The sequence below is a fragment of the Lissotriton vulgaris genome, chromosome 2_1, assembly GCF_964263255.1.
Source record: "Lissotriton vulgaris chromosome 2_1, aLisVul1.2, whole genome shotgun sequence".
Lineage (NCBI taxonomy): Eukaryota > Metazoa > Chordata > Amphibia > Caudata > Salamandridae > Lissotriton > Lissotriton vulgaris.
In genome coordinates, this window is record NC_141687.1 from 1859324832 (window position 1) to 1859350092 (window position 25261).

Below are 25261 nucleotides of genomic sequence, written 5' to 3' on the forward strand. Positions count from 1 at the left end.
TTCTCTGAAAAGAACATAACGTATTGAGTTGCCTGCAATACATTTTTTTTGTAAGGAAGCTTCTATTGAATGTCACAAACATAATCACTTTCGAAAAGGTCTTCTTGGGCCAAGTTCATCAACGGTCTTGAAAGGCATGTGTAAACTAGAGATGGTCCCTCACTGTAATGTGGGATCTTTAACTTTTTTCTTGTTACTATCATTGGCCTTCTTTCTTATACGCAAACATATATAGTTCTGATAGCATGTTATATATATATATATATATCATGCTATCTTGAGATTCAACAGATAGCAATCTAGAATGAGTCCTTCCCTGCTTGTTCCGATCTTAGCTCTAGGAGGTTGATAAAGTCATCTTTTGTTGACTGACAATTGTTTTTAATGGCCCATGTGAGCATCCTGCCCTCTGAAAGAGGCATCTGTGACCAGAGTTTGAACTGGACAACCGTGAAAGAATGAGATCCCTTTTAGTAAGGTTTTCGGTTGTTTCACCCATGAAAGTGATTGTGCAATACCCTGACAATGTATTATCTGAACAAACAGGGAAGCACTCATTCCAGACAGCAATCTGTTGAATCTCAAGTCATATGGAAATGGCTAATAACAGAAAAACCTGAACATCTCAGCAGTTCATCTACCAGGCATGCAAAGTGTGGAATCAATGTGGCGTACTGGAGTGTCGCGCTTTGTCCTTTGGCTTTCCGAAAGGTAATGTGGTTGTCAAGCCTCCACTCAACTGCTCACCCTGTAGAGTTGGTTTCCAGAAGTGACTTTTACCTCTTTGTTCTCTTTTCTTCTGGGTGTCTTCCTTCCCTTCGGCATTGTCTCCACTGGGAAATTTATTGTGGGGAAATTAGCTTTTAGAACCAATGTGGTTGACAATGTCTCTGGGAGAAACAGACTCTGAAAGTAAAGTATATTGCTTCCTGAGAAAAAGGTGTTTGGGCAGATGTGGAAGGACTCCAACCAAATGGGGATGTTACTTTTCTCAAAATCCTAGGGTAACTTTAGTTTAAGGTATTTATTTATTTTTGTGTTTTATAGAGCGCAAACTTGATCTGTAAGGGTATCCGAGTGCTTTACAGGAATCATGGAAGTGTACAAAAAGCTAGGAATCATAAGAATATACAAAAGGTTAGGAGGGGACGGAGTGCTGGGTACAAAAGGGATAGCAAGACACGAGGGGAGGCAGTAGTCTGAAGTAAATAAGGATCTCTGAGGTGGTTGAGGGCAAAAATGTAAGCGAAGAATGTTTTGTCATCCTTTATGAAGCGTGCTAGAAAAGGGGTTCTTCTGATGGCGAGCAGGAGTGAGTTCCATATTCTTGGTGCGGCCCCAGAGAAAGCCCGATTATGAGTTGTTTTTTTTCCAAAAGCGTGCAGGTTGGAGCAAGAGGTCTCTGGTGGACCGGGAGTTTCTGATTCTTCCGGATACCACAAGTTCTTGTGCGAGATATGCAAGGGAGTTAGAGTATAATGTCTTGTGTGTGATCCAAGCCAGTTTGAGCTGGATTCTGGCCTCGAGAGGAAGCCAGTTCAGAGCTTTCAGGTGTGGCGAAATGTGGTCGAATTTCCTTGTGCCGGTAAGTAGTCAAGCGGCCGCATTGAGGCAGGCTTTTAAGGGTGCCAGGGAGATCTTGGGTAAACCCGAGAGGGTAGAGCAGCCACATTCCAGTCTGGGGATGACTAGTGCTTGGACTGCCATTTTTAGGTCGGGAGCGTCGAGGAAGGGTTTCAGTTTCCAAAATAGCTCAGGTGGAACCTGGCTGATTTGGCCATCGAGTTGATGTGGTCTCGCATGTTCAAGTTGCAGTCAAGGGTTATTCCCAAAGATTTGGCATAGACCACGATTGTCGGTGGGCAATTTAAGGCTGTGATAGCCCTAGTCCACATCTGAATCTCAGAGTTGGTTTTTGGAAGGGAAAGTAAGAGACATTTTGTTTTCTTCGCGTTGAGTTTGAGTTGATTGGAGGCGAGCCATTGGACAGTCAATTTCAGGGTCTCGTTCAGGGAGAAGATCTCCAAAGATGAGGTTTTGATGTAGATCTGAGTGTCGTCAGCATACATATGGAAGGAGGTAATCGCTGTATGTAGTACTTGGGCAAGTGGTTCTAGGTAAAGGTTGAACACGGTGGGTGACAGCGTTGATGCTTGAGGGATTCCAACCATGACCGGAGAGGGAGCAGACTGGTTGCCGTTAATTAGGAATCTCTGTGAACGGTTTTGGAGGAAGGACCTAAACAATTCTAGAACAGGGCCATCCAGTCCCATCCTGAAGTTGAGGCATTCGAGTAGTTTTTCATGATTGACAGTGTTGAAGGCCGAGGATAGGTCTAGGAGGATTAGGAGACAGGTTTTGCCTTGGTCAAGGGCTTGGAGGGCATCATCAACAATGTGGAGCATGGTGGTTTCAGTGCTGTGCCCAGGTCTGAATCCGGATTGGAAGTCATCTAGTAGGTGAAAGTTGTTGATGTGTTGACTTAGCTACGGTTGCACACACTTCTCCAACACCTTAGCTAAGAGAGACATGTTGGTGATAGGTCTGAAGTTGTCTGGGGAAGCTGGATCCAGCGATGTTTTTTTCAAAACGGGGAGGACTTGGCTGGCTTTCAGAGCATTAGGAATCGATACATGCCAGAGAGAGGCGTTAATTATTGCATTCTTTTTTTTGATTTGAGGATGTTTCTGTTGTAGGCATTTCTGGCCGAGGAGTTTTAGGTGTGCGGCAGAGGGGTGCTGTCTCCAGATTCTTTAGGATTGCCGGAGTGATCTCCTCTCATTGTTGAGGAATCCAGTGAACCAGGGGTTTCAGTTCTTGATTTAGGTTCTTTTTAGCTTTAGTGGGGCTAGGTCATCCAGAATCTTCAATATAGCAGCAGAGAAATGATCGTTGAGTTCACTAGCATTTGCAATATGCGGGGGGGGAGGGGGTCCGATAAGCAGCGAGCTTTTAGTTCCTGTGGTCCAGGTTCTTGGTGTCTCTGACCCAGCGTTTAGGAATCACCGGTTGCGGTGCTCTTTTCTTGTGAGTGCCAGGTAATAGGAAGGCGATGGCGTGATGGTCAGACCAGTCACATGGGACTATAGAGATTAGCTTCACTGTTGATTCCTTAGAGATGATCCAGTCGAGAGTGGCCCCTTTCGAATGAGTTGGGAGTGAACAGGCTTGGGTCAGGGCTTGATCAGCCATGAGGTCTTTGATGGCGTTGACATGGGTTTCCTTGGGATCATTCCAGTGCAGGTTGAAATACCCAAGGACAATATCTTTATTGTTGGAGGAAATCTTAGCTGTGATGAATTCCATAAGGTGGTCAGCAAAGGAGTCGTTCATGCCTGGGGAGTGGTAAAAGATGTGCAGATTGAATATTAGGGTCGAGTAGCTGCAAATGGAGAGGGTGAGGTATTCGCAGGAATCAGTTGTCTCGGCAGTAGTTCTGTGACGAGGAGGTTAGAGCGGTAGATGCAGGCGATGCCTCCTCTTTTCTTGCTAGATTGCCTGTCCAGCCTTACAATGTTGTAGTTGGGAGGGCCTAAGAGGTCCAGGCATGGTAAATGAGGATTCGTTGAGCCATGATTCTGTTAGAATTGCTAAGTCGAGATTTTTGTTCAGGATGAGATGAGCAATATCAGCAGTGTGCTTTACTGCCGATCGACAGTTGATTAAGAGGCCAGATAGGGAGGGGTCAGAGGGAGAGTCAGGAGTCTGGTCAGACAGGTGTATAGGCGCTAGGTTGCTTTGAATCACACTTCTGTTCCGGAGGGTAGCTGATCTGTTGGGGTTGAAAGTGACCGAGCAGATGGCATGTTCGGTACTCACGTCTGGTAAACAAGGAGTAACTGAGGCAGAGTTGTAGTCCCTGAGGATGGCAAGGATTTTCTTTTCAGTGAGGTCTTTCGACCTGGGAGCGGCAAGGGTAGAGTTGTAGGAGAGGACGAGAGCTAGGGTTTCCTCCTCCGAGAGGTGGCATGGTTGCTTGCGAGGGCGAAGGTGTCTCAAGGATAGCGGTAGTGGGTGGTTTTGGAGCTCTGTGAAATGAGGGGGGTGGAGTTCCGCAGGGGCTTGAGGTTAGCGTGGGTTTCCTCATCCGATAGATGTTTGAGATTTTTGTATGGTTGAATTTGTCTATTTGATGGTGGCATGCCTGTCCATTTACGCATTCCTTGAAGTTCAAGAACTGAGTCTTGTAGGAGCTAAATATTTGAGTGAGAAGTCATTGTGACCTAGTATTTTCCTCTTAAATTGTAGTGCATTTAGTATGTCCTGTGAAATACTGTCGGCTTGACTTTTGAGATTTTCGATTTCCTTTAGTGTAGCCGTAGGTGTACTTGCCTATTTTGTATTTTGCTTGAGGGTCTAGTGACCTGGGGAATCTGATCAGTGACTTCTCCGATGTTCCTTTTTTCCTCATTTGAGCCTCTCCTGCATATGATATGTGATGAACTACGTTTGTCCAGTGATCTTATTATCAAACTAGGAGGAGACCAGTTTTGTATGGGACCCAATGCTGTTTGTACTGTTGTTGTGAGGGGTTTGAAAGGAGGGTTAAGCTCCCTACTCTCTATTGATGGAAGGGGGTTCCCACTACATGGCATATGAGTGGGGGTAGGCATATCCTGGGGGATTCGATCGGACCTTTCCCGGTGTACTAGCGTTGGGATGAATTTGGCGTATTGTAGTGGTTCTTCTTCTAGACCTGTGTCAAGTGAGTCCCTGGAGATAGTTGAAGGTAGTGGCTGTTGGGGGTCTTCTGTTGTTCTGATGGTCATGGGGATAGATTGTTTGTCTTCTTGTGTAATAAGGTATTATTTGGAACTTGTGTTGAATACACAATCTGTTAGTGTTGCAAAAACGTCGTCAAATTTCTTCAACTCGTTGGCTGCTTGTATCAACACAATGCCATTCTTGTAAATGGTTATGCATAGTTCAGCTCTTAACCTTAGAGAAGGGACGATTGATAACTTGGTACCATGTGGGATATTTCTTATATTATTTATGTTGAGCATCTCCGTCAAGGCATTGCCCAATTTCGCATTTCTTCTGATGATAAATATAAGGTCATTTACAGTAAAACCCTTTTTTAGATGGAAGGATGGGTCAGAGATTAGCGTATCTGGGTTTTTCCTAATTAGGTTGTGTTTGAAGTTTTTGGCAGCGTTCTTAGACAGGTTAGAAGGGTACATTATGGTGTAGGAGTTACTGCCTGCTGTTTTCAGATTGATTCTGGACATAGTTAAGGATAGATAATTGAAGGTAGGTATACAACACTTCGGGTGGTCCTGCAGTAGTAACACCTACTTTGCTGTATCCTTTGGTGCTTGTTGGCATCTTTGACTATCCTCGAATTGCTGCATATCTATGCCCATTAAGGGAGAAAGTAGTTGTATAGGGCGTAAGAAAACAATTAAATTCCCTGTGTTATTCTAAACCCATCAGGACATTAATTGAAAACAATGGATGTACAAAGCCATTCACCGGTTGGCCGCCACTTGGTCGAGATTGGCTAAGCTAGTAGCTGTAGTACTTTGTTTGTCTCCCGTGTGCCGTCCTCTTTCCATTGCCAGCATTAGCATGGTGAGCCAAAAGCTTCCATTTTGCAGGGACTGGCAGTGGAATATATCTGTGAGCTCAAAATGGATGAGCAGGTCTGTTTTCAATATTTAAGGGGTAATGAATTTGCCATGCAACTGGCTTCAACTGATTGGGCAGCGGGGGGTTTCCCTTTACCTGTGTACATGCTGCAGGTACATTTTTGCTTCTCTTTGATTACATGTGATTGGAATAATTTCCCCTTGGTGTTTCTCTGGTGCATGGTCGGAGCTTAGCACTATTTGCAGACACCCACTGCCTACCAGGTTGTGGGCGATGATCCCATTCACACTTACTTCACACACATATGGGCCGTATGGAGGAATGATCCCCACCTTTGTTTTAATGCTGGTAATTACTCCACATATTGTTGCAGTAACACATATACTGGATCTCCTTCTTAGTGGCATTGTTGGTCTGTAGTCACTTGTCCGTCTTTTGTGCAAGGCTACAGTTATCAAGGGGATTCCATGCTCTTCAATTGGAGGATCAGAACTTTGACCATTGTCGTCCTCATCATAACAAGCCTTTCCATAATTTGTTTCCCCACTCCTTCTTATTCACTAACTCCAGTAGGATTCACAACATGGTATGTTTACTGTATATCTTCATTTAGGAGAACGGTGAGATGGTGGTAGCAACTTTCTCTGAGTCATGTGATATTCCTCACAGCCCTCTGAAAAACCATAAATATATTCAGTCATCGTCTTCCTTATACTTTTGCAAGATGGAAGAGTATGTTTGGATGTGGTGGCATTGGTATCAGACAACTGTATTAAGGTTGCTTGATTCTTACTGGCTGGCCAAATGCTGAGTCCCGCCTATTGTACCTGTAGGGTTTGTTGAAGGGCATGTTCCTTTTCTTGGGTTTGTTGCATTTGAAATTGAGTGCCTGGTTTGAATGTTGCAGATCCACTAATTTATTAATCTTATTTTCAAATACATGGGATTCCAAATGGAACATTTTGGAGTAGATTGCAAGCTTGCAGTATCTGGTGGAGTGAGAAGTATTTCCAAAATATGTTTATCAAATGTCCTGCAAGAAACAAGGTCTGATTCACAAGACATCTCCCCAGTTCTGTAACCTCTCCCACCTGCTATCCTATAACCTGAAAATTCTCCCCTCCTATCTCCCCACTTGTCTGCAAAAAAGCAAGTTCTGATCAGCAAGGCATCATTCCAGTATCTACCATCATATTGACTTACTTGATAATCCTGTTTAGATCGAACTACTCCCCACGATGACACAATCCTGTTCCTCACCTCCGTTTTCTGATTAGTCCCGATATTGAGAAGCAGTTCCTGTTTAGGAAAACTAGAGCTGTGATCTGTTTAGTGAGGAATAGGACTTACCCTGCCCCTCTCCTTACAAGGTTTGACCCAACTCCTTCAAGTCTCGTTTGGGGGGACAGAGATAGCAAACGTGGTGTCTCCTTGGTGGCCTGTATGGCAGTACTTCAGGAAGGCAAACTCTTTAAACGATATGGGGGAAAGGTGATTGGCTCAAGTATTGACATGACTGTGATTCTTGCATGTACTGTTTAAATTTGTTGCATCACTGTTGTACTTTGTGAGGCTTTCTATGTTGGGAAACCCTGTACGCTGCCTAAATGAGTGCTCCTCTCTCTGTCAGACAACTCTTCAAGTGTGGCGCACCTACCACAACTTGGACTGGGAAACCACGGCTTCCTGGACAGCTCCCTCAAGAGAGGGGCAGAGCGAGATAGCCAGGGAAATTGAAAGGCCAGGATCGAGCCTGGGGGATGAGGGACTGGGGGATGGACTGTGTTGAGGAAACCCAGCCCCATGTGCCTGTCGCTTTCATTGCATTGACCTGATGTCAGTTGTAACAGACTACTCGAGTAATTTGGTAAATCATACATGTAATATGGTGGCACGTTTTGTTTTATTGTTTTTAGGGGAAATGAAAACCGATTAAAATATTATATTTTTTAATGCATTTTCATCCTTAAAGAGTTGCAAGTCCTTCCTCTAGACGTTCTACTATCTTTAATTGGTGAAGGTTTAACGTATAATGCATTAAAAAAAACCATGACCTAATAAAATGCCAAGAAGAAGCAATTTTTCCTCACATGCTTTATCTAGTCAAATGTGGTCGATAGTTTTCCTCATTAAAGGCTTGGCTTACAGCGTACTGCAAGTATCCAGGTCAAATCTCTATTTTCCCCCAGAGTCTTGTGATAACCGAATTCTTGGAGGGTATTAAAAATATATTTCAACGTCCTGCAAGGCCTTCCCCTCTGTGGGAACTGTATATTGTCCTTTCTAAACTTGTGACTACCTTTTGAACAGATACAGCCTCTTATTCAGTACTGGTCTTGTAATGCTGCATTTTTGGTGGCTGTTATCTCAGCCAATCAGGTTAGTGACAGGCACGCAAGTCTTATGCGTTGTACATGGTGTTTCATAACAATAACAGAGCAATAAGAAAACATCCTCTTTCCAAACTAAAGTGGTTCCTGATCTCACCAAACAATATCTTTCCTGACTTTCTTTCAGAGTCCTGTGTGTACAGCAGAGGGTTCTCTTCAAATGCTAGATGCTAGAAGGCTTGGCAACCCAAATACCTTACTATAGACAAAAGCTGTTTATCTGAAGTGTGTCCACTCCTCCCTTTTCACAGACTGCTGTACAGACCAATTTGAGATGGCTAGTGCCTGCTATATTTGTTTCCCATTAAAGAGCTACTAAATCTTCGATGGGCAGACCAAAGATTTCTTCAGCTGGAAAAGTGGCCACTGCCATGAAATATTAGATTATTGAAAAACTGTATAGGAATCTACCTGGAATTCAATTAATATCTATAGGGGACACTCCTATCTTGATCAAAATCTCTGTGTTGATCAAGTCTCCATATGGAACCTCTGCAGCCATAGGGAAATCTACCCGATGTGTTCTCCTTCAGTTTCTCTGCTTAGGATTGACGATCTCTTGTAGGAGAATGAAAAGGTATTTGGAATCTTAATTCTCGTTCAAGTGGTTCTTCATTAAACTCATTAGCAACATCTGGTAAAAGCATCAGACCGGTGTACCAATGGTTTTCATATTTGTGAGATCCAGTGAAAGTTAATTGAAGTCACTGCCACTCCAGCGTATAATGGCATACTAATTGTTATGACTCCCTTAAAAAGGCAATGTCTGCTTTTTTAGCCTCTCCACACTTTAGTCTATCCAGCTATTTTACACGGTACCCTGTTTGAAATACGTTCTCCTTTAAAATTGTTTTCATCTCATGTTTCTAGGTAACCGATTTTTACGCAAGGGTATTTAAATCTTAATTGCATTTTTTTGTAGAAAAGAATGAATTAAAACCTGCCAATTAAGTCTGAAAATGGACTACTACAATTTGTTTTAAAAGTCAAAATAGACTTAGTAAATATTTTTTTAACTCCTGAGGGATCCCACACCTGGGCAAAACAATTCAGTTCCTTAAGAGTCCAATAAAGATTCCCTTAAAAGAGAGCGAGTACTACAAGGAAGTGACTTTCCATTTTAATAGCATGAAAATGCTTCAGTGAAGTATAAGGTCATCTGATCAGTTATTATGAATTAATAAAAATAAAATGTGCTGGACAGTCTTTCTATTAAAAGCAGTTCTTTACATATAACAATTCTTAGTAATTTTCTACTTTCTATGTAGGTGTTCGACAACAGTGCGCTTTCAACTGATGCCAAAGAAGAAATGTATAAATTGTATCCTAACGCCAGAAGAGCTCATCTCAAAACAGGGGGCAACTTTCCTTACCTTTGCAGAAGTGCTGAAGTAAACATTTATGTACAGGTGTGTATTTGGTTGACTCTTAACATAGAAAATAGTCTCCTCAGTAATGCAGCAAGAGCAAATATAAGAGAGAGCGTACTTACCTTGTTATAGTAGTGTCTTAATGCAATTTGTTCTCCCTAGGTACTTAAACAAAATGTTCATAGTGGGAGAGAATATACCTTGCTGTGGTACATTTTAACATGTTTGAATTCTTCCCTGACTTTAAGCTGGGTACCTTTGGTAGTCATTGTTAGCATAGCAGTTTGTCTGATACTACTTCTAACCGCAGATTCCGTACGTTAGAATATTTCTCAGGCCTAAGACTAGATTGGGAAAATCTTGAGTAGTACCTCTACATGCTGGTAGGTGACGTCAATGTAATCCGCGTCCGACGTAAAATGCATGGTGTTGTGACGTCACATACTTTCTTTCTGAGCCAATAGCACGGATCGGGAGAGCTGCCTCAATCACTTTTTGACCACTTTTATTTGTATTGACTCTTTGCAGATTTGTTTAGAGCTATTGCTCCCAGTGTGCTGTGGACAAGTCCCCTAAAAAAACCATGGGTTTCAAACATCATGGGGACTGTCACAGGAAGATCTGTGTCAGATGCTCACTTGGTCGGTCTTTGGTGTCTGACAACGACTCCAGGGCCAGCACCTACTGTCGTTCGATGCACCCAAAAGCGATCCGTAAGCCGGCTATGAAGCTCCTTGGGTATCAGTACAGCAATCAGTTGTCTACTAAGTTGTCTTCAAAGTTATCAAAGTAAGGCGAGTCCAAGAAGCACAAGAAAAGGAAGTCGAACCATACTTAATATTCCCCCTCTCTACCTCGTGCTTCTAGGCCCTGCTCCCGCACTCCGTCTAAGGAGCTGGATGCCTGGACCACTTCATGCCTCCCTAAATTGCTTGGAGCCGGAGCAACCCCTGTGTAAATTAGGAAGGTGTATACCACCATGCACTCTGTCTTTCAGCCTCCTACGTCGTCTGGTGTGCCTTAGACCCCATGGAGTTGAAAGGGGTCCTTGTTGTGTTACAGCCGGATAGCCTAACCTAGACGCTAACTGGGACGAGAGAGAGTCCTCCCAATGCCACATTGGATATTGCCAGCGCCACGCAAACCACGCAGAACCCATTGTCCTGTCCAATTTCAAGACAGTGCCACCTTGATGATGTCGACTCCGGCACCAACTGAACCTGACCAATCCGGTTCAGGTCCACTAATAGACAGGGGACGGCTTGTACTTCAGGGATGCTGATGACGACATCTATGGATTCCGTGCCCAAACCAATGATCTGGGCCATGTCATCAGATACTGACCTGGTCTCTCCTGAGGAGGGCGCATCCTTCACTCTGGTGGTGGGGAGGGCGGCAGAGGATCTCTACCTTCCTCTTCCCTCCATCACAGTTAAGTTCAACATTTTGACAGAGGTGCTTCAACCGGGGCTCTCTTCTGCAGAGCCACTGCCTTCCCTTCAGTGAAGACCTTACTGACATTCTTCTGAGTCCTGGGCCAAACCCTGCACAGGTGTAACTGTGCACAGGATAATTGCTTATTGCCACCGCCCGCACCTGAAGTCCCAACTTTCCTCACTCAGCATCCCACCCAGAGGCCTGTTAGTGCAGGCCTCTACTTCCAAAGTCAACCTGAGTGTGTTCCCTACCACTGCACCGGGCAGGGAATCCAAGAGGCTGGATACCTTCAGGAAGATGAATTTTAATTCTCTCAGCCTTGCATTACCGTCCGTGAACACTGTGTGTCTCTTTAGCTGGTACTCCCACAACTTGTGCCCTTAATCATGGTGGAGAAAGAATTTAAACTGAGCAATACCATCTTTGATGGCTTGGATGCAGCAAGGTTCACCATCCGGTGTGGATCGGAGACTACCTACTTGCTGGGCAGGGCCATTGCGTCCACTGTGGTATTCCTCCATTGCGTGTGGTTGAGGTCCACTGGCTTCTCTAGGGATGTCTAATCATCACTAATGGACCTGCCCTTCGATGGCTCCCCCTTGTTCCGAGACAGAAGACATGGGACTCAGAGCAAGTGTACTGTCAAATCCCCCATCCTTCTGGCAGCATCCGACATATTTATTTATAGTGTTTATAGAGCACTCTGTGGGTAGCCTGGTATCCTGACGCTAAGCCTCCAAGCCTCTTTAGCATGTCCTCAACACAGCAACACCCTGTTGGCAGCAGGATCAGACCCTACCCCCAAAGGCAAGCAGTAACATCAGGCATTTGGGTGCTTCAGATTGTCATTTGGGGTTTTGCCCTGCCATTTTTGGAAACTCTGCCTCCTTTGCCACATTTGAGGGAGGGAGGGAGGGAGAGAGAGAAGAAAAAAAATATATATATATATATATGTCAGGAGCCGACTAGCCCAGACTTTACACACGCACGTTCCCGTCCATTACCTACACTTTCACAGGCTCCTAGCTTACTCATAAAAGAGGGATGCTGTCATTTTCTTGAAATTAGCAGTAATATATGTGTTACTGCTGATCTTTCGGCAGTCCTTAATAGGGGGAATGCCCATCTACACACCGTCATTTTATATACCTCATGGTGAAAGATCTCATCATTTGATAACAGTGCCATCCACAGGCACACTGATTGATTTATCTTGGTCTGGACTGTCACGCTGCGAAGAAGGAAGGACACCAAATATATTTTGGACATAAAATAGGGATACTTTCCCGAAACAATGAAGCGTGTGCTGGCTAAAGGAGGTCTAACTGCTTAAAGAAAAAGACAGAAAATAAAACCAACAGTCAAGACAAGAATATCTCTGTGTTCATTGTACAGTACAATTTAAATAATTGTGATTATATGAATTGTGTGTGCCTTATGAGTATAATCATTGGCGTTCAGTCCTAGGATTGATAATTAGGGGAGAAGGGTGTATCTTCCCATCATTTGAGAGCACCACAAACCTAAACCTGGTTTATTGAAAACTATATATGATGGCTATCGGAGGACCGCAGACCTCATAATCACCCAAGTGTTAGAATCCGTCCAAAGGTGGACCCTTTTCATATCTGCCAAAACATTGCACTGCTGACATTTTTCGCTCTACCTCATCCTTCACAGGCAAAAGAGTCTTCATTGTTTGGACCCAAATAGAACTTTCTCTTTTAAATCAAACGAACTAAAGAACTCCAGGTGTACGATCAACTCTTCATTGAGCTTGCTGGAGCAAAGAAAGGCAAGGGAGTGGGGAAATGGGCTATCTCTCGATAGATTGCACTCTGCATCAATATCTGCTACACACTAGCCAGGAAGCGGCTTCCTGAAGTCTTTGAGACACCATCCACTAGAGCCAATGCTGCTACTACTGCGTTAGCTGCTAAATGGGTGCCACTACCCATGTTCATGAAACAGTACTGCCTGGATGCTCAGTTCCTCTAAGATGGGCTTTTTGCCCATTCAGTCCTTAAGGACTTTTTGTTTTATGCCAGCTCACAGACCCACCTCTGAGCTGGGGTTATTGCTTTGGTATCTATTCTAAGGTGAGGAATCTACGCTTTTTGTCGTAGAGACTCTACCTAACCGCAGATTCCTCACCCACACCTCCCTAAAAATCTCCCCATCCTGCCAAATGGGCTCTTCACCTATAAAACCTCAATATATCCTGCACACTGGTCAAACGTCATTTAGACATGGCTCCTTGTTTTTGGTGCGGGAATAGGCATGAAAAAACAGATGTGAACACACTGGGGGGGTGTCTTTATAGGCACTGCGCATTTCATATCCAACGCAGATTATGTTAACGCGGAGTTGCCGATACCACCTACCAGTGTGCGAGGTACTGCTCAAGATTTTCAGGACCCAGTCTGAGACCCGAAAATATTCTGAGGTGAGGAATCTGTAGTTATTCTCTCTCTCGCTCTCTCCATTACCCAAGGTACGTAACTTGTTGTTCAATGCAGCATTTGACATTGATAGCAAATGGAAAACATTCATAGGCCTTAATTAACTCCATGGCTGCTAAGGCAATTCCCCTCCTGTGCTGGGAATTGCTATTTTACTTGTTTTATGACGAGCTGGGCTCGTCATCAGTGTACGAGGAGGCTACACCATGACGAGCCCAGCTCGTCATCAGCTTGGAAGGGGTTAAGCCATCCTCCTGATTTTATAACTCAAAGTCCAGTCAGTGAGGTGGAGGGGCTCAGGCTTCCAATCTTCCTAGGCCAGATTTTCTCTAGCTTGGTATCTGGCAACAGGGAATCCTCCGAGCTCTGCTCAGCTATCCTTATTGCAAACTTTGACCTGAACTCTTTAAAGAAACTTAAGGAACAATGGGCAGGCAATACTCTCTATTTTTTTGTCTCAGGATTTGAGCTATATTTCATTTTTTGGTGACTAAAACCATGAGTGAATTCTCACATTCAGGGACTCTTTTCAAGCTATGCGAGGCCTGGTCGGTTTGCAACGATGACCCCCACAAAATATATATATATATATATTTTGCCTGCATAAATCTGACCCCTTAACTGTGACATCTGTGCAAATTTCAGCTGAATGCTAAATCTTGAGGAACATCTTCTGATACAAATGCTCCAAAGAGCAAGATGTGCAAGCTGGTGAGACCTATGTGAAAAGGCTAATCCAATGGGCTTCTCGGAGTCCTGTGAAATTCACGAACAGTTTGCTTTGAAGGGAAAACTTCTGGCCATGGTGAGGTCACACAAACTTAGTCAGGAGGTTCACCATCAGAGAAAGAAAAGTTCAGACTCTTAAGACTGTGCCTCCTCTGACTTAAAAGTGTGGCGCACTCTGTTTCATTTGAATCTGTTGACGAAAACCACATTGACAACACCAAGATCTAAAACCTCATCTACAATGACTGTCTTACCATCTGCAAAAACCACACCGTTGGTGAGCATTAAAACCTCATTGTCAATAAAGTATCCATGAACCACATTGGAATCTCAGACAACTCAATCATAGACTTAGGATTTCCCCATCAACGAAAAACACACACAGAAATCACTGTCAAAGACCAGGTTACTGCTGTCGATGAAATCACCATTGGTGTACCTGTCGATGGCAAAACCATCTCCGTCAAAGACAGCATTTACTACTCCTGTGACTACAGTGACTGAAACATCTGGGGCAATTAATCATAGCATATGCATGCCCTGCCTTCCATTACTGTGACATCTGCCTCATCCACTCACACGACACTAGTAGCCTTGGCTTTGTCTCAGAAACCTATTACCATTACATTACCATTATTGCAGTTGGTGTCTCCTATATAAATCCCTCTACAACCACCAACCCAACTTTTGATCTATTCTGTTTCAGGCTCCTCACACAGTGAGGAATTCAGTGAGCAATAATCGGTTAGGGAGATGATTTATTCAGATGAAAATATGCTGTCAGAGACCGCTTCTGGGGACGAATGGCCTCACCTCGTGGACATCCATATCATGTTATAGAATTCAGGCAAAGAAAAAGAGCTGTATGACTACCAAATGGCAACTTACTATGGTCAACCTCTAGAACTAGAAATACCACAAGCTCCCAGTTCACAAATGGTCCTAGGTACCAGTGGATTTTTTACACTTTTCAACTAGCATACACTACCAAGTAGGGATACTATGCATGATACACCATCAGAAGTAGGTGATCGAGGGAAAATGATAGACATGCAAATCATGGCAGTAACACCTCACAGGAAGATAATCATGCCCCGCAATGTGAGGACTGTGTTCCCAGAGAGCAGCTAAGCCCAGAAATATCTCAAGAGACTGCGCCAGATGATGTGTTAAAGCTTCCACATGCTGGTGGACAAGGAGGCTCAGAAGTTTGATTTGCCCATGACCACTACTGAAAATAAGCCTTTTCTGTTTAACAATCTTGGTCTTCTTATAGGCAGAGGGCCTTTTCTGCATGTGAAACTGTGTAACAGGATCCACACTGATTGTAAGACTAGGAAAGAAATACAAGATGCCCCAAATAATATCAGCATGCTTTCTAACCCGAGTCAAAATGGTCATTTCAGTAGAAGCACGACAGAAGTCAAGTATTCCAGCGACACCATCTCCGATCCTCTCAGAAAGGGATTCAACACTACAGGAAAAAGAGTGGCATATTTGCAGCAATGGCTAACATAGTGAGTGTTGAGTTATGATGCACCGCTATAGAACGACATATCCCCCGTTCATCAAAAAGCTCACTGATGACTGAAGAGAACAGACTAACACCACTCTAAGATAAGGGAGGTCCTGTCTTTGACCCTCATAGCTTCATCAATGGATGATTCAATCACCATTTTCAGACATACTGCTTTATAGTACAACTTTCGAGCCAGAATACAGTCAAGAGTGATTGATATGCCTTCCACTGATCAACATTTACTTGGCAAGTGTGTTAATGAGATCCTGCAAGTTATGAAGTCAAATACTGACATAAGTTAACCACTTGGCTTTCTACATTGGAGACAGCCCTATTTATATTACAGACTTCAGTAATCAGGTCAAGTTATCTTTTCAACTGTGTCGTTGGTCTCCCTTTCAGACTGCTATCCAGTCTCAGACCACCACTCAATATGGGAAAGGAGTAACAGGAGGAATGCAGCATCGCACAAAACCCATCTTCCAACAAAGGTTAAGAAAGTAGCTGCCACTCCAGAATTTCTGAGTGGCCTATCCCCCTTACAGGTAATGCCTGTGTGTGGGGGGTGGGGTGGGAGGGGGATTACGGGCATATCTATCAGGCTGGCAAATCAGACCACTGATGTTGGACATAATTCAGCATGGTCATCAGTAGAATTCACTTTGGTGAATTAACATCGCCTCCAGTCAAGGAGGCCCTAGAGCCAGTGCCACAATACTATTGAATCATTCAAATTTGGAAAAAGAACAGAGCATGGAGGCCCATTCTAGATCTATGGACACCAAACAAGTTTATAAAGAAACATTCAGAATGCTACCAATATAAAGATGTATTACAATCAATAACCAATACTATTTTAGATTTAGAAGGTGTCTATTTCCATCTGCTGAGCCTTCAAAAACATCGAAAATACCTCCTTTTCATAGTAGATAGTCAATGCTACCACTTCAAGGTACTGCCTTTCAGCTTTAACGCGGAACCTAGCTTACTACCAAAATACCTTGTTTCAGCTTACCTACATCATCAAGGTGAAAGAGTAAGTCCATACCTCAAATAGTGGCTTATCAACACTCTGTCATTGAATCAAACATCAAGGGTCATCCCCCAGACCATGAACACCTTACTACCCTGTTGTACTACTCTTACTTGAAACCTTAAAAACCATTACCAGCCACATATACAATCCATCCCTGAACCTTTAGACTACCTTACTACCCTCAACACATCCCGAGGCCTAAAACACCTCCCTAACACTGTGCACTACCCATACCTGCATCCCTGAAAATCCATACTACCTCCATACACTACCCATCCCAGAACCCTAATCACATCATACTACCCCTATTCACTACCTGTCCTCCAAACCTAAAAACCTTCACTGTCTCTATATATCACCCATTCCTGAACATACGTACATGTGTGTGTGTGTGTGTGTGTGTGTGTGTGTGTGTGTGTGTATAGATAGATAGATAGATAGATAGATAGATAGTTGGGAGTTCTAATTAGGACCTAGTTTCAGTGGGGAAAGTGTTTTTTGACTTGCCTGTATCTTTGGTACCATTTGACCAATCTTCACTACATTTTTTTTCAACAAAAGGGCACAGGTGATTCTAGTTGTGCATGGGACGTTTTGGTGTGATCCATCAAGAGGGAGCCGAGAAAAATTTTGAGGGGGTGTCAAAAGAAGGGTATTTCCCATGTTAATTCTCATAGGAATTTCAGACACAACTGCAGCCTAAACTGCAGAATGGAATTATACCAAATTTGTCAGAAAGCCAGCTCTTGGTCCAGAAAAGACTGCTTTTTATTATTTGGTGTAAATCTAGTCTGTAGATTTTCAGGTATTTAAAAGAAAACCAAATGTGTGTATCTGGAGGCGCGTACCCTCGGAGGAGTCGACAGTCCCCGTGCTGATATCTGAGTGACTGACAACATTTCAACCAAGAAGAGTTAACAGCCATCTAAGGACTTTACTTCATCAAAGCCAAAAAAAAAGAAAAAGAAAAAGTTAAAAAAAAAAAAGGGGGGGGGGGTGGGACAGGGTAGGAATACCACTGGGACCTCGCCATGGCAAAAAAAAGATTTTTCAATGATATTGCGACGGAGTAGCAAATCTGCAGCAAAAACAAAAAAGTGCGGGTTCCCACGCTTGTTTTTAATGAAGCCCCCATGTGGGCCAGGTTCCTGGGGCATGCTAGGTTTATCAAAATAATGGAGGGGGGAGCATGTGGCCCCCCCTCCGAGGGCATGTTTATGCCCTGGGGACCACCACCTCCCAAGGGCCTATTTAAACAAGCATTTGCAATGCAATAGATCTCGCATTTGCGAGAGTTTAAGTAATTGACAATGTAAATGAAAATGCCTTTTATTTATCTGTTTTGATAACTATCATAAATAAAAGACATTGTCATTTGCTATGCCAATAGGTATAATTAGTACTGAAATATATGTTGAGATGTTTACAGGTAAAACCAAATAATGAAAGAAAAAATCTTAAACCTACTATCTAATTTAGTTTATAACTAAAAGCCCATCCAACGCAATGAAGCCGACAGGAGCAAATATGATTACCATGCTGTCTCAACAAATAATATTAGTTAACTTCTACAATGTTATTTCCTTGCAGTGTTAACTACAGTACTTCGAAAAGAGTTTTTGTGTAAAAATGAACTTTTCAGTGTGGCTCAAGGCTTGTGTTTATTTGCTTTAAGGAGAACGCTGCATAGTTAAATAGCTACTGTGTGCTTTTAACGAGAGAAAAAATATTTCTATTGGCAATTACAATGTGATTAGGAATGGAGCATATGCATTTATGCATTTAGCATGATATTACAGCGGAATGCCCTCTAAAAGGTTAGTTCTTTTTAGTTCTCATATATAGTAAACTGTGGTACAAAATGTTTGAGCCAATTGCACAAAACGTTCATTGGCCACGGTGCTCCTGTAGTTTCTGTATTGGGAGATGATTCACTTGATGCAATCTATTAGTGATTTGGTGACTAATTTATTTTAAAAATAATTATTAACTTATGAAAATAGGACATCAGCAGCCTGCTTAAAGTTTACTATCCCAGCCAGTCTGACCTGCCGTCCTCTTTAAAGAAACCCATTAAAAAATATATCATGGGTGGCGAGGTCAATCTTTGTGTTGCTTGCACTGACGAGTACATCACCATCTTAGCATGGTAAAGGACGCAAGGCTTGTGATACAGCGCATGAGTTCGTAACATCTGTGAAGATTAAGGTTTTTCCCAAAGAGGCACACTGGGAAAGCAGGGGCACTGACTGGGGATATAGGAAGATTGGGAAGCAGAGCAAGACAATCAAATATGCATGCACCAAAGTATAAAACAGGGTATTAAGAGAATCTGTCAAAAGCAAAGCAAGTGTAAAACTCAGTGAAGAAAACTGAAATAACGAGCACCTGAATTCTCTGTACAAATATATTTTGTAATCCGAAAAGTAAAGGTTTAACTGTTCTTATTATGTAAATTAAAAACGCTGTGCTGGGTCCATACTAGACTGTAAACCTCGTTTATCCAGAAACCAGAACCACGCATGCCATTACAACGCGGTCGTTACAACAACTGTGTTGTTACAATGCATGCCATTACTCCGCAAGTCAATACGACAACCTGCTGTAGGGGTCGGAGGGTGTTGGATTTAAAATCCAACACCTTCCCTACTGTTACACAGACTTGGGTTGGAATAGTAAATTATACTATTCCAACATCCAGCGTCCCCCCAGAGCAAGTCGTTGTTCCGACTTGCAGAATAATGGCATGCTTTGATCTGGTTTGCGGGAAAACGAGACACGTATCTATTATACAAGAAAGCCGTTATCCTGTTCCAGCCAAATGAAAGTGCGTGACTCAGACATTCAATAAAACAACTTTACTTATAAGCGAACTGCAGGAGGTTGGGTGAAAGGGATGAAAGGATCCAGGCTAAGGATTATGCTGACCTTTTGCTCTGCAGGCATAAGCCTAGTGCAGCACCGTTCTTGTGTTTTCAAAGGTCTTAAGTAAAGAAAGTGACTGTAAACCAGACTTCTGATGGATACATCTGCCTGTGGACTCCTCACTTGAATATCCCCTGTGCCAGCATTTTGCGGAAACTTTTTCCTAGGTCTCCACACAGACGAGGACGTCCCAATACTATGGCTCCGCTCGCGACTCCGCATGACGTCACCGGAGCCATAAGGGAGCCTCGTCGGCGTGATGACGTCAGTTCCCTTTTATCCACCCCGTCGAAGCATAACAGTTTTCTGGACTCTCCATAAAGTGTTGAATTACTTTGTTGTTCTTTCATCTTTAACTGTTGCTGTTGAGATGGCATCTTTGAGGAAGTCCAGGTTTAAGCCCTGTACGGAGTGTGGGGGTCACATGTCTATCACTGACACCCATGAAGATTGTTTATGGTGTTTGTCGTCGGATCATGATGTGGAAGACTGTTTCAGTTGTCGAGAGATGAAACCCAAAGGCTCTAAAAGAATGGGAGGCCAAGTTTTTTATGGCAAAGGCAAAGAAGGAAGTAAGAGACGTAAAAGATCGAAATCGTCGATTTTGCATGCGTCAAAGTTGAGGAACCACAAGAAGAAGGGGAGATATGGTTCTCTGCGCCGTTCATCGAAGGGTAAGGCTTCGAGGTCACCTTCACCGGCTCCTCGATGTCGTCAGAAGGACTTGGTGTCTCCTTCGCCATCTCCTCAGGTGACGCCGGAAAGATCTCCTTCTCCAGAAGGCACTCTGGCGCAGTCTCCGGTGCCGAGGTGTTCGCCGGATTCGGGGGGCTTACCAGTTCAGGATGATCCATCTCCTGTGCACAAGGTTGAACCTGTGGCTCCACTAGTGGATCCGGCTGTCCCGACATCGGATGCTCCTCGTGTGGATGCTGACTCGATTCAATATCCACAGTTTCCAACTCCAGGTTCGGATCCAACGTATTTTTTAAATGCAATGTATGGGGCATTTGCCAAGGCAACCTTCCCCTCTGCAGCACCTTCGGGTCCCGTGGGTCCACTTGTCTTCAATTTGGGCGTTACTCAGCATTATGCCCTGGCACCCTTTGTGCCTTCCATGGCGACGGCCGATTTCTCCTTTGGATCAACTTTCGACGCTGGCTCCAGAGCTGTCTGTGCTGCGTATGGCACCGCAGACTCTGCATCTACGGTTTCGCTCAAGGAGAGGGGCACAGAGGCTGTTGAAAGAAGAACAGTATTGGAGAGAGGAGGTTGAAGAGGGTGAGATAGAGGGATCTGTAGATGAATTCGGAGGAATTCAGGAGGCAAGTGGACTAGATACCTCCCCTGAGTGGGAACTTTCTTCGTCAAGGGCTTCTCCACCTCAAGAGATAGCTCCATATCATACTGTTATCAGAAAGGCTGCGGAGCTTTTAGACTTACAACTACCTACTGCTGAGTAGAAGCCGAATTTGCTCACTGAAGTTTTGCATTCGCCTTTTTCAATAGTAGAGCCCTTTTTACTTTTTAATGAAGCCTCAACTGAGCCTATCCAGGAAGTGTGGCATAAACCACTCTCTTCTCCTGCTGTATCTTAATCTGTGGCAAGAAGATCTAGATCTGCTCCAGAAGACCCTCCCTTTCTGCCTTCACATCCTTCTCCAGAAAGCTTGGTGGTGCAGGCATCCTGCTCTAAACAATCTTCAGGCGCATTTCCTCAGGCTCATGCTGACAGGGACTCTAAGAAGTTGGAGCCGTCAGCTAAAAAAGTATTTTCTTCTTCTAGCATGGCACTAAAATCAACCAATGCTACCTGTTTGCTGGGCCGTTATATACATGCTTTAATGGAGGTTCCGTTGGATGTTCAGGCTGCTGCTAGACAGTTTATACAATCTGACCTGGAAACTGCTGATTCGGTGGCCAGGGTTATGAGTTCCTCCATAGTTACCAGGAGACAGGCTTGGATTTTCCCCAGACGTACAGGCTACCGTTCTTGATTTTCCCTTTGATGGTTCAAAACTTTTAGGAGGGGAGGCTGATTCTGCTCTTCAAAGGTTCAAAGACATCAAAGCCACGGCACTATCGTTGGGATTACAACCCAAGTCAAGGGGGTTCGGTTATAAGAAATATCGAGGGTTTGGGAGGTCCTCCTTTCGTAGCTTGTGACAACTTCAGCAGTCCTATAGAGGAAGAACTAGAGGTCACCAACGTGGGTCGGCCCGCAATCTCTCCTCCTCCTCTTCTACCTCCTCTGCTCCCCCTGGTGACGCAGGAAAGCAGCCCTATATCCCCCATCCTCGATCATGTGGGTCCTGCAGGGGGTCGGCTGTCTCACTTTCTACAGGGTTGGAAATCGGTCACGTCAGACCGTTGAGTTTTAAACCTTGTAGAAAATGGGCACTCCCTTCCCTTTAAGGAATTTCCTCCTCCTTACCATCCTTGCCAAGGTTTTTGTTCGGGGGACCATTTGCTCCTTCTTCAGAAGGAGGTCCTTGCTTTATTACAAAAAGGTGCGATAGAGGTTGTTCCGGAGCAGGAAAGGGGTCAGGGATAATACTCACAGTATTTCCTGATCCCCAGAAAGGATGGCAGGTTATGTCATATTCTGGTCCTTAGGGTCTTGCTCAGGTTCATCTGGCGCTGCAGCTAGAGGACTGGATGGCGTTGATCGATTTACAGGATGCATATTTTCACATCCCCATTCTGAAGTCGCACAGGAAGTATCTCCATTTTAAGGTGGGATTGCAGCACTACCAGTTTGCGGTCCTACCTTTTGGTCTTACTATTGCACCTCGAGCCTTCACGAAGGTGATGGCAGTGGTGGTAGCTCATCTCAGGAGGTCGGGGATTCCAGTTTTCCCTTATCTGGACGATTGGCTGCTCAAAGCGGAATCGCCAGAGATGGTGCTTCATCATCTGCGATGAACAACTCGGCTGTTGTTCAACTTGGGCTCTTCAACAAATGTGCCCAAATCTCACCTGGTGCCTTCTCAGCGCAACCTGTTCATAGGGTCGGTACTGGATACTATTGTGTGTCAAGCTTTTCCACCGCCACAAAGAATTCTCGACATTCAGGAGATGATTCCTTTGTTTCGCAATGGAGCTGCTGTTCCGGTCTTGAAGGTCCTTCACCTGCTCGGTTTGTTGGTCAACCATGCACGCTGGCACATGAGGGCACTCCAGTGGTGCCTCCGCAGGCAGTGGTATCAACACAACGGAGATCTCAGGAAGTCAGTCAGAATCTCCAGAGATGCTGCAGCGGAGCTGACTTGGTGGAGTTTGCAAGGCAACTTGACTCACGGAAAGCCCTTCCAGTGTGATCACGGATGCCTCCACTCTATAGGGTGGGGTGCTCATCTGGACGATCTAGAGGTCAAAGGTCTTTGGTCTCCAGAGGAAAGGTTGCTTCATATCAACCTTCTGGAATTGCGGGTGATACGTTTGGAACTAAAGGCTTTCCTTCCTTCCTTTTGCGATCGGTTCAGGTCTTGACGGACAACACTACTTTAATGTGGTACATCCACAAACAGGGAGGTGTAGGGTCGTATTGTCTTTGTCGAGAGGCTCTGCGACTCTGGTCCTGGGCTCAGAACCATCAGATTTGTGTGTTTGCAAATCATCTTGCCGGCGTGCTGAATGTTCGTGCTGACAGTCTGTCGGCATTACTCTGCCGATCACGAATGGCGCCTTCATCTGGAGGTGGTCCATTACATCTTCCAGATGTGGGGGTCTACTCGGTCGGATCTATTTGCCTCTCATGAGAACGCGCACTGCCCGTTGTTCTGTAGTCTCCAGTATCCGATGCAGGGAGTTTTGGGGTGCGTTTCAAATTAATTGGAGCACGCAACTCCTTTACGCGTTTCCTCCCGTACCTTTGATTCCTTGGGTTCTGAGGAAGATTCGCCAAGACCGGACCTGTTATATTCATCGCCCCGGATTGGCCAAGAAAGGTGTGGTACACAGATCAACTTCACCTCTCATCGGGGGGCGTGGCCAAGCAGCATGGGCCGACAGGATGTGAGCTCCACCAGCTCCCGGACTGTGGACCCAGAAATCCTGTTTATATCATCCTCTTTGGGCTCTTACCCACTTGAAATCGGGAGTCGAGGGCTCCTCTCCCACCGGTGGCCCCTTTCGTGTGCGGCAGAGGCGGGACTCCGCGTGTAACACCAAAGAAGACGCTGGCGCTGTGCAGACCGGGCCTCTGCCTACGCGAGGCCGGGGTCTGCGGCCTACTACGGAGTGGACTCGGAGGGGCGGACCTGCGGTCTCCGGAGGTCATGGTGCCGCTTGACGACGACTGAGCCCGCTGCCATCTGGGGTTTCGTCTTGAGGCAGGCTGTGGACTGCCGGCGAGTCTTGCTGGCGGCCCTTCTCCCTGGCGTTGCTTCGGGGGCTGCGGGGGGAGACGCGGCGGCTGCCCCTCCCCCTGGCCGCGGCGCGGAGGACTAGTCTATTGCTGAGCGCTGCCTAGGAACCTTTTCTCCTACCCTGGGAGTCCTGGAGGGGTTCGGCGGAGTCTGTGGCGGACAGAGGATGAGCGGACCTGGAGGCACAGGGGGCCTGGTCTGCGACTCCTTTCCCTGCTCAGCCGGCGTCTCGCTACTGCGGGAGTGCGGCCATTGCCTGCAACGGAGGGCCTGATTGCTAGGGGACTTGATGCCCATTGACGGCGCACCGCGGCGCCCTGCCCTGGTTGGAGACTTACTGGTGGGGGGCCTGGGAGGCCCTGCCTGTGGCCGTGCGGTGAGGGGCTGTGGGTCGAGCTGTCCGCTCCTGCTTGTTGGCCTGAGTGCCCCCGGGGGCCGGGTGGCGCGAGGGGCCTGCACCCTACAGAGGCCTGATCATCCTGGACCCTGCTGCTGGACGGTGGACTGGGTGGCGTGTTGCCTTGCCACCGATTTGCCCTAGCAGGCCCCATTCCTTTCCTGTGCCCCTCCAGTGGGGGCTGGCTGTGGCCCCGTATTGCCCCTGAGGACGCTGCCTTGGTGACCCTGTGAGGACCGGCGTGTGCGCCACCCTGCTCAACCGGGACAGCGCCAATGGCCTGGGCGCTCCCCCAGAGGATACCCCAGCGGTGTTTTTCCTGAGTACTGGCCCGGGCGAAGTCGCTTCGATCTACAGCTGGGGACGACCGACCTGCCTGGTAGGCCTCCTGGGTTGGGGCTCTCTGCCCTTCCCCCCTCCCCGAAAATAGGATTGCGGTTTATGGGGAGAGTGGCCCCGCACTCCGGGTGACAACGCTCTGCTGAGATTGGCGACCCCCTCCCGGTGACTTCTGGCCTGGAGATTTTTAGGGTTAGCAGGCTGAGGACAACAGGCGTACAGTGAGCTGGCCCGGGGGAACCGGCCTGTGCCGCGCATTGAGGCGATAATAGCTGGGAGTGCTTTGGATACCCCACTGGAGTGCTGGTTGCGACGTCTCGGATAGTGGCAATGCGCAAGGACATTTTGTCGCGCTCCACGCAGCCCAACACTGTTACACAATATACCACCCCGCGCCTGCCCTCGCACCGGATCGCGCGCCAGTCGGGTCAGGACGGGGGGCGCGGGGGATCCAGAGGGCTCCAGCGAGCCTTCCCGGGCGGAACTGCTAAACATGATATAGCCAGGGACCAGTATAAAGCTTTCCTTTATAGGTATAAAAAACTTATACTGCAAACAAAGGCGGAGCGCTATGAGTCTCGTCTAAATAAAGCCGGGAATATTCAGAAAGAGACCTTCAAAATTTTAGCTGAGCTGAGCAAGAAACCGGAAAATTCAGAAACCAGCATAGATTGTAATACTTTTCAGGGATATTT

At 45.6% G+C, this 25261-nt stretch overlaps 1 protein-coding gene across 3 annotated transcripts in view; it reads left to right on the forward strand.

The window, feature by feature from the left end:
• The window catches only part of SPG21 (SPG21 abhydrolase domain containing, maspardin), a 374771-nt gene that overhangs the window by 285427 nt on the left and 64083 nt on the right, over positions 1-25261 (forward strand). For all 3 annotated transcript variants that reach the window (XM_086958046.1, XM_086958045.1, XM_086958047.1), the window contains one exon: positions 9251-9391. In XM_086958046.1, the coding sequence (XP_086814172.1) occupies positions 9251-9391 (141 nt within the window). The remainder of the gene's footprint in view (positions 1-9250; positions 9392-25261) is intronic.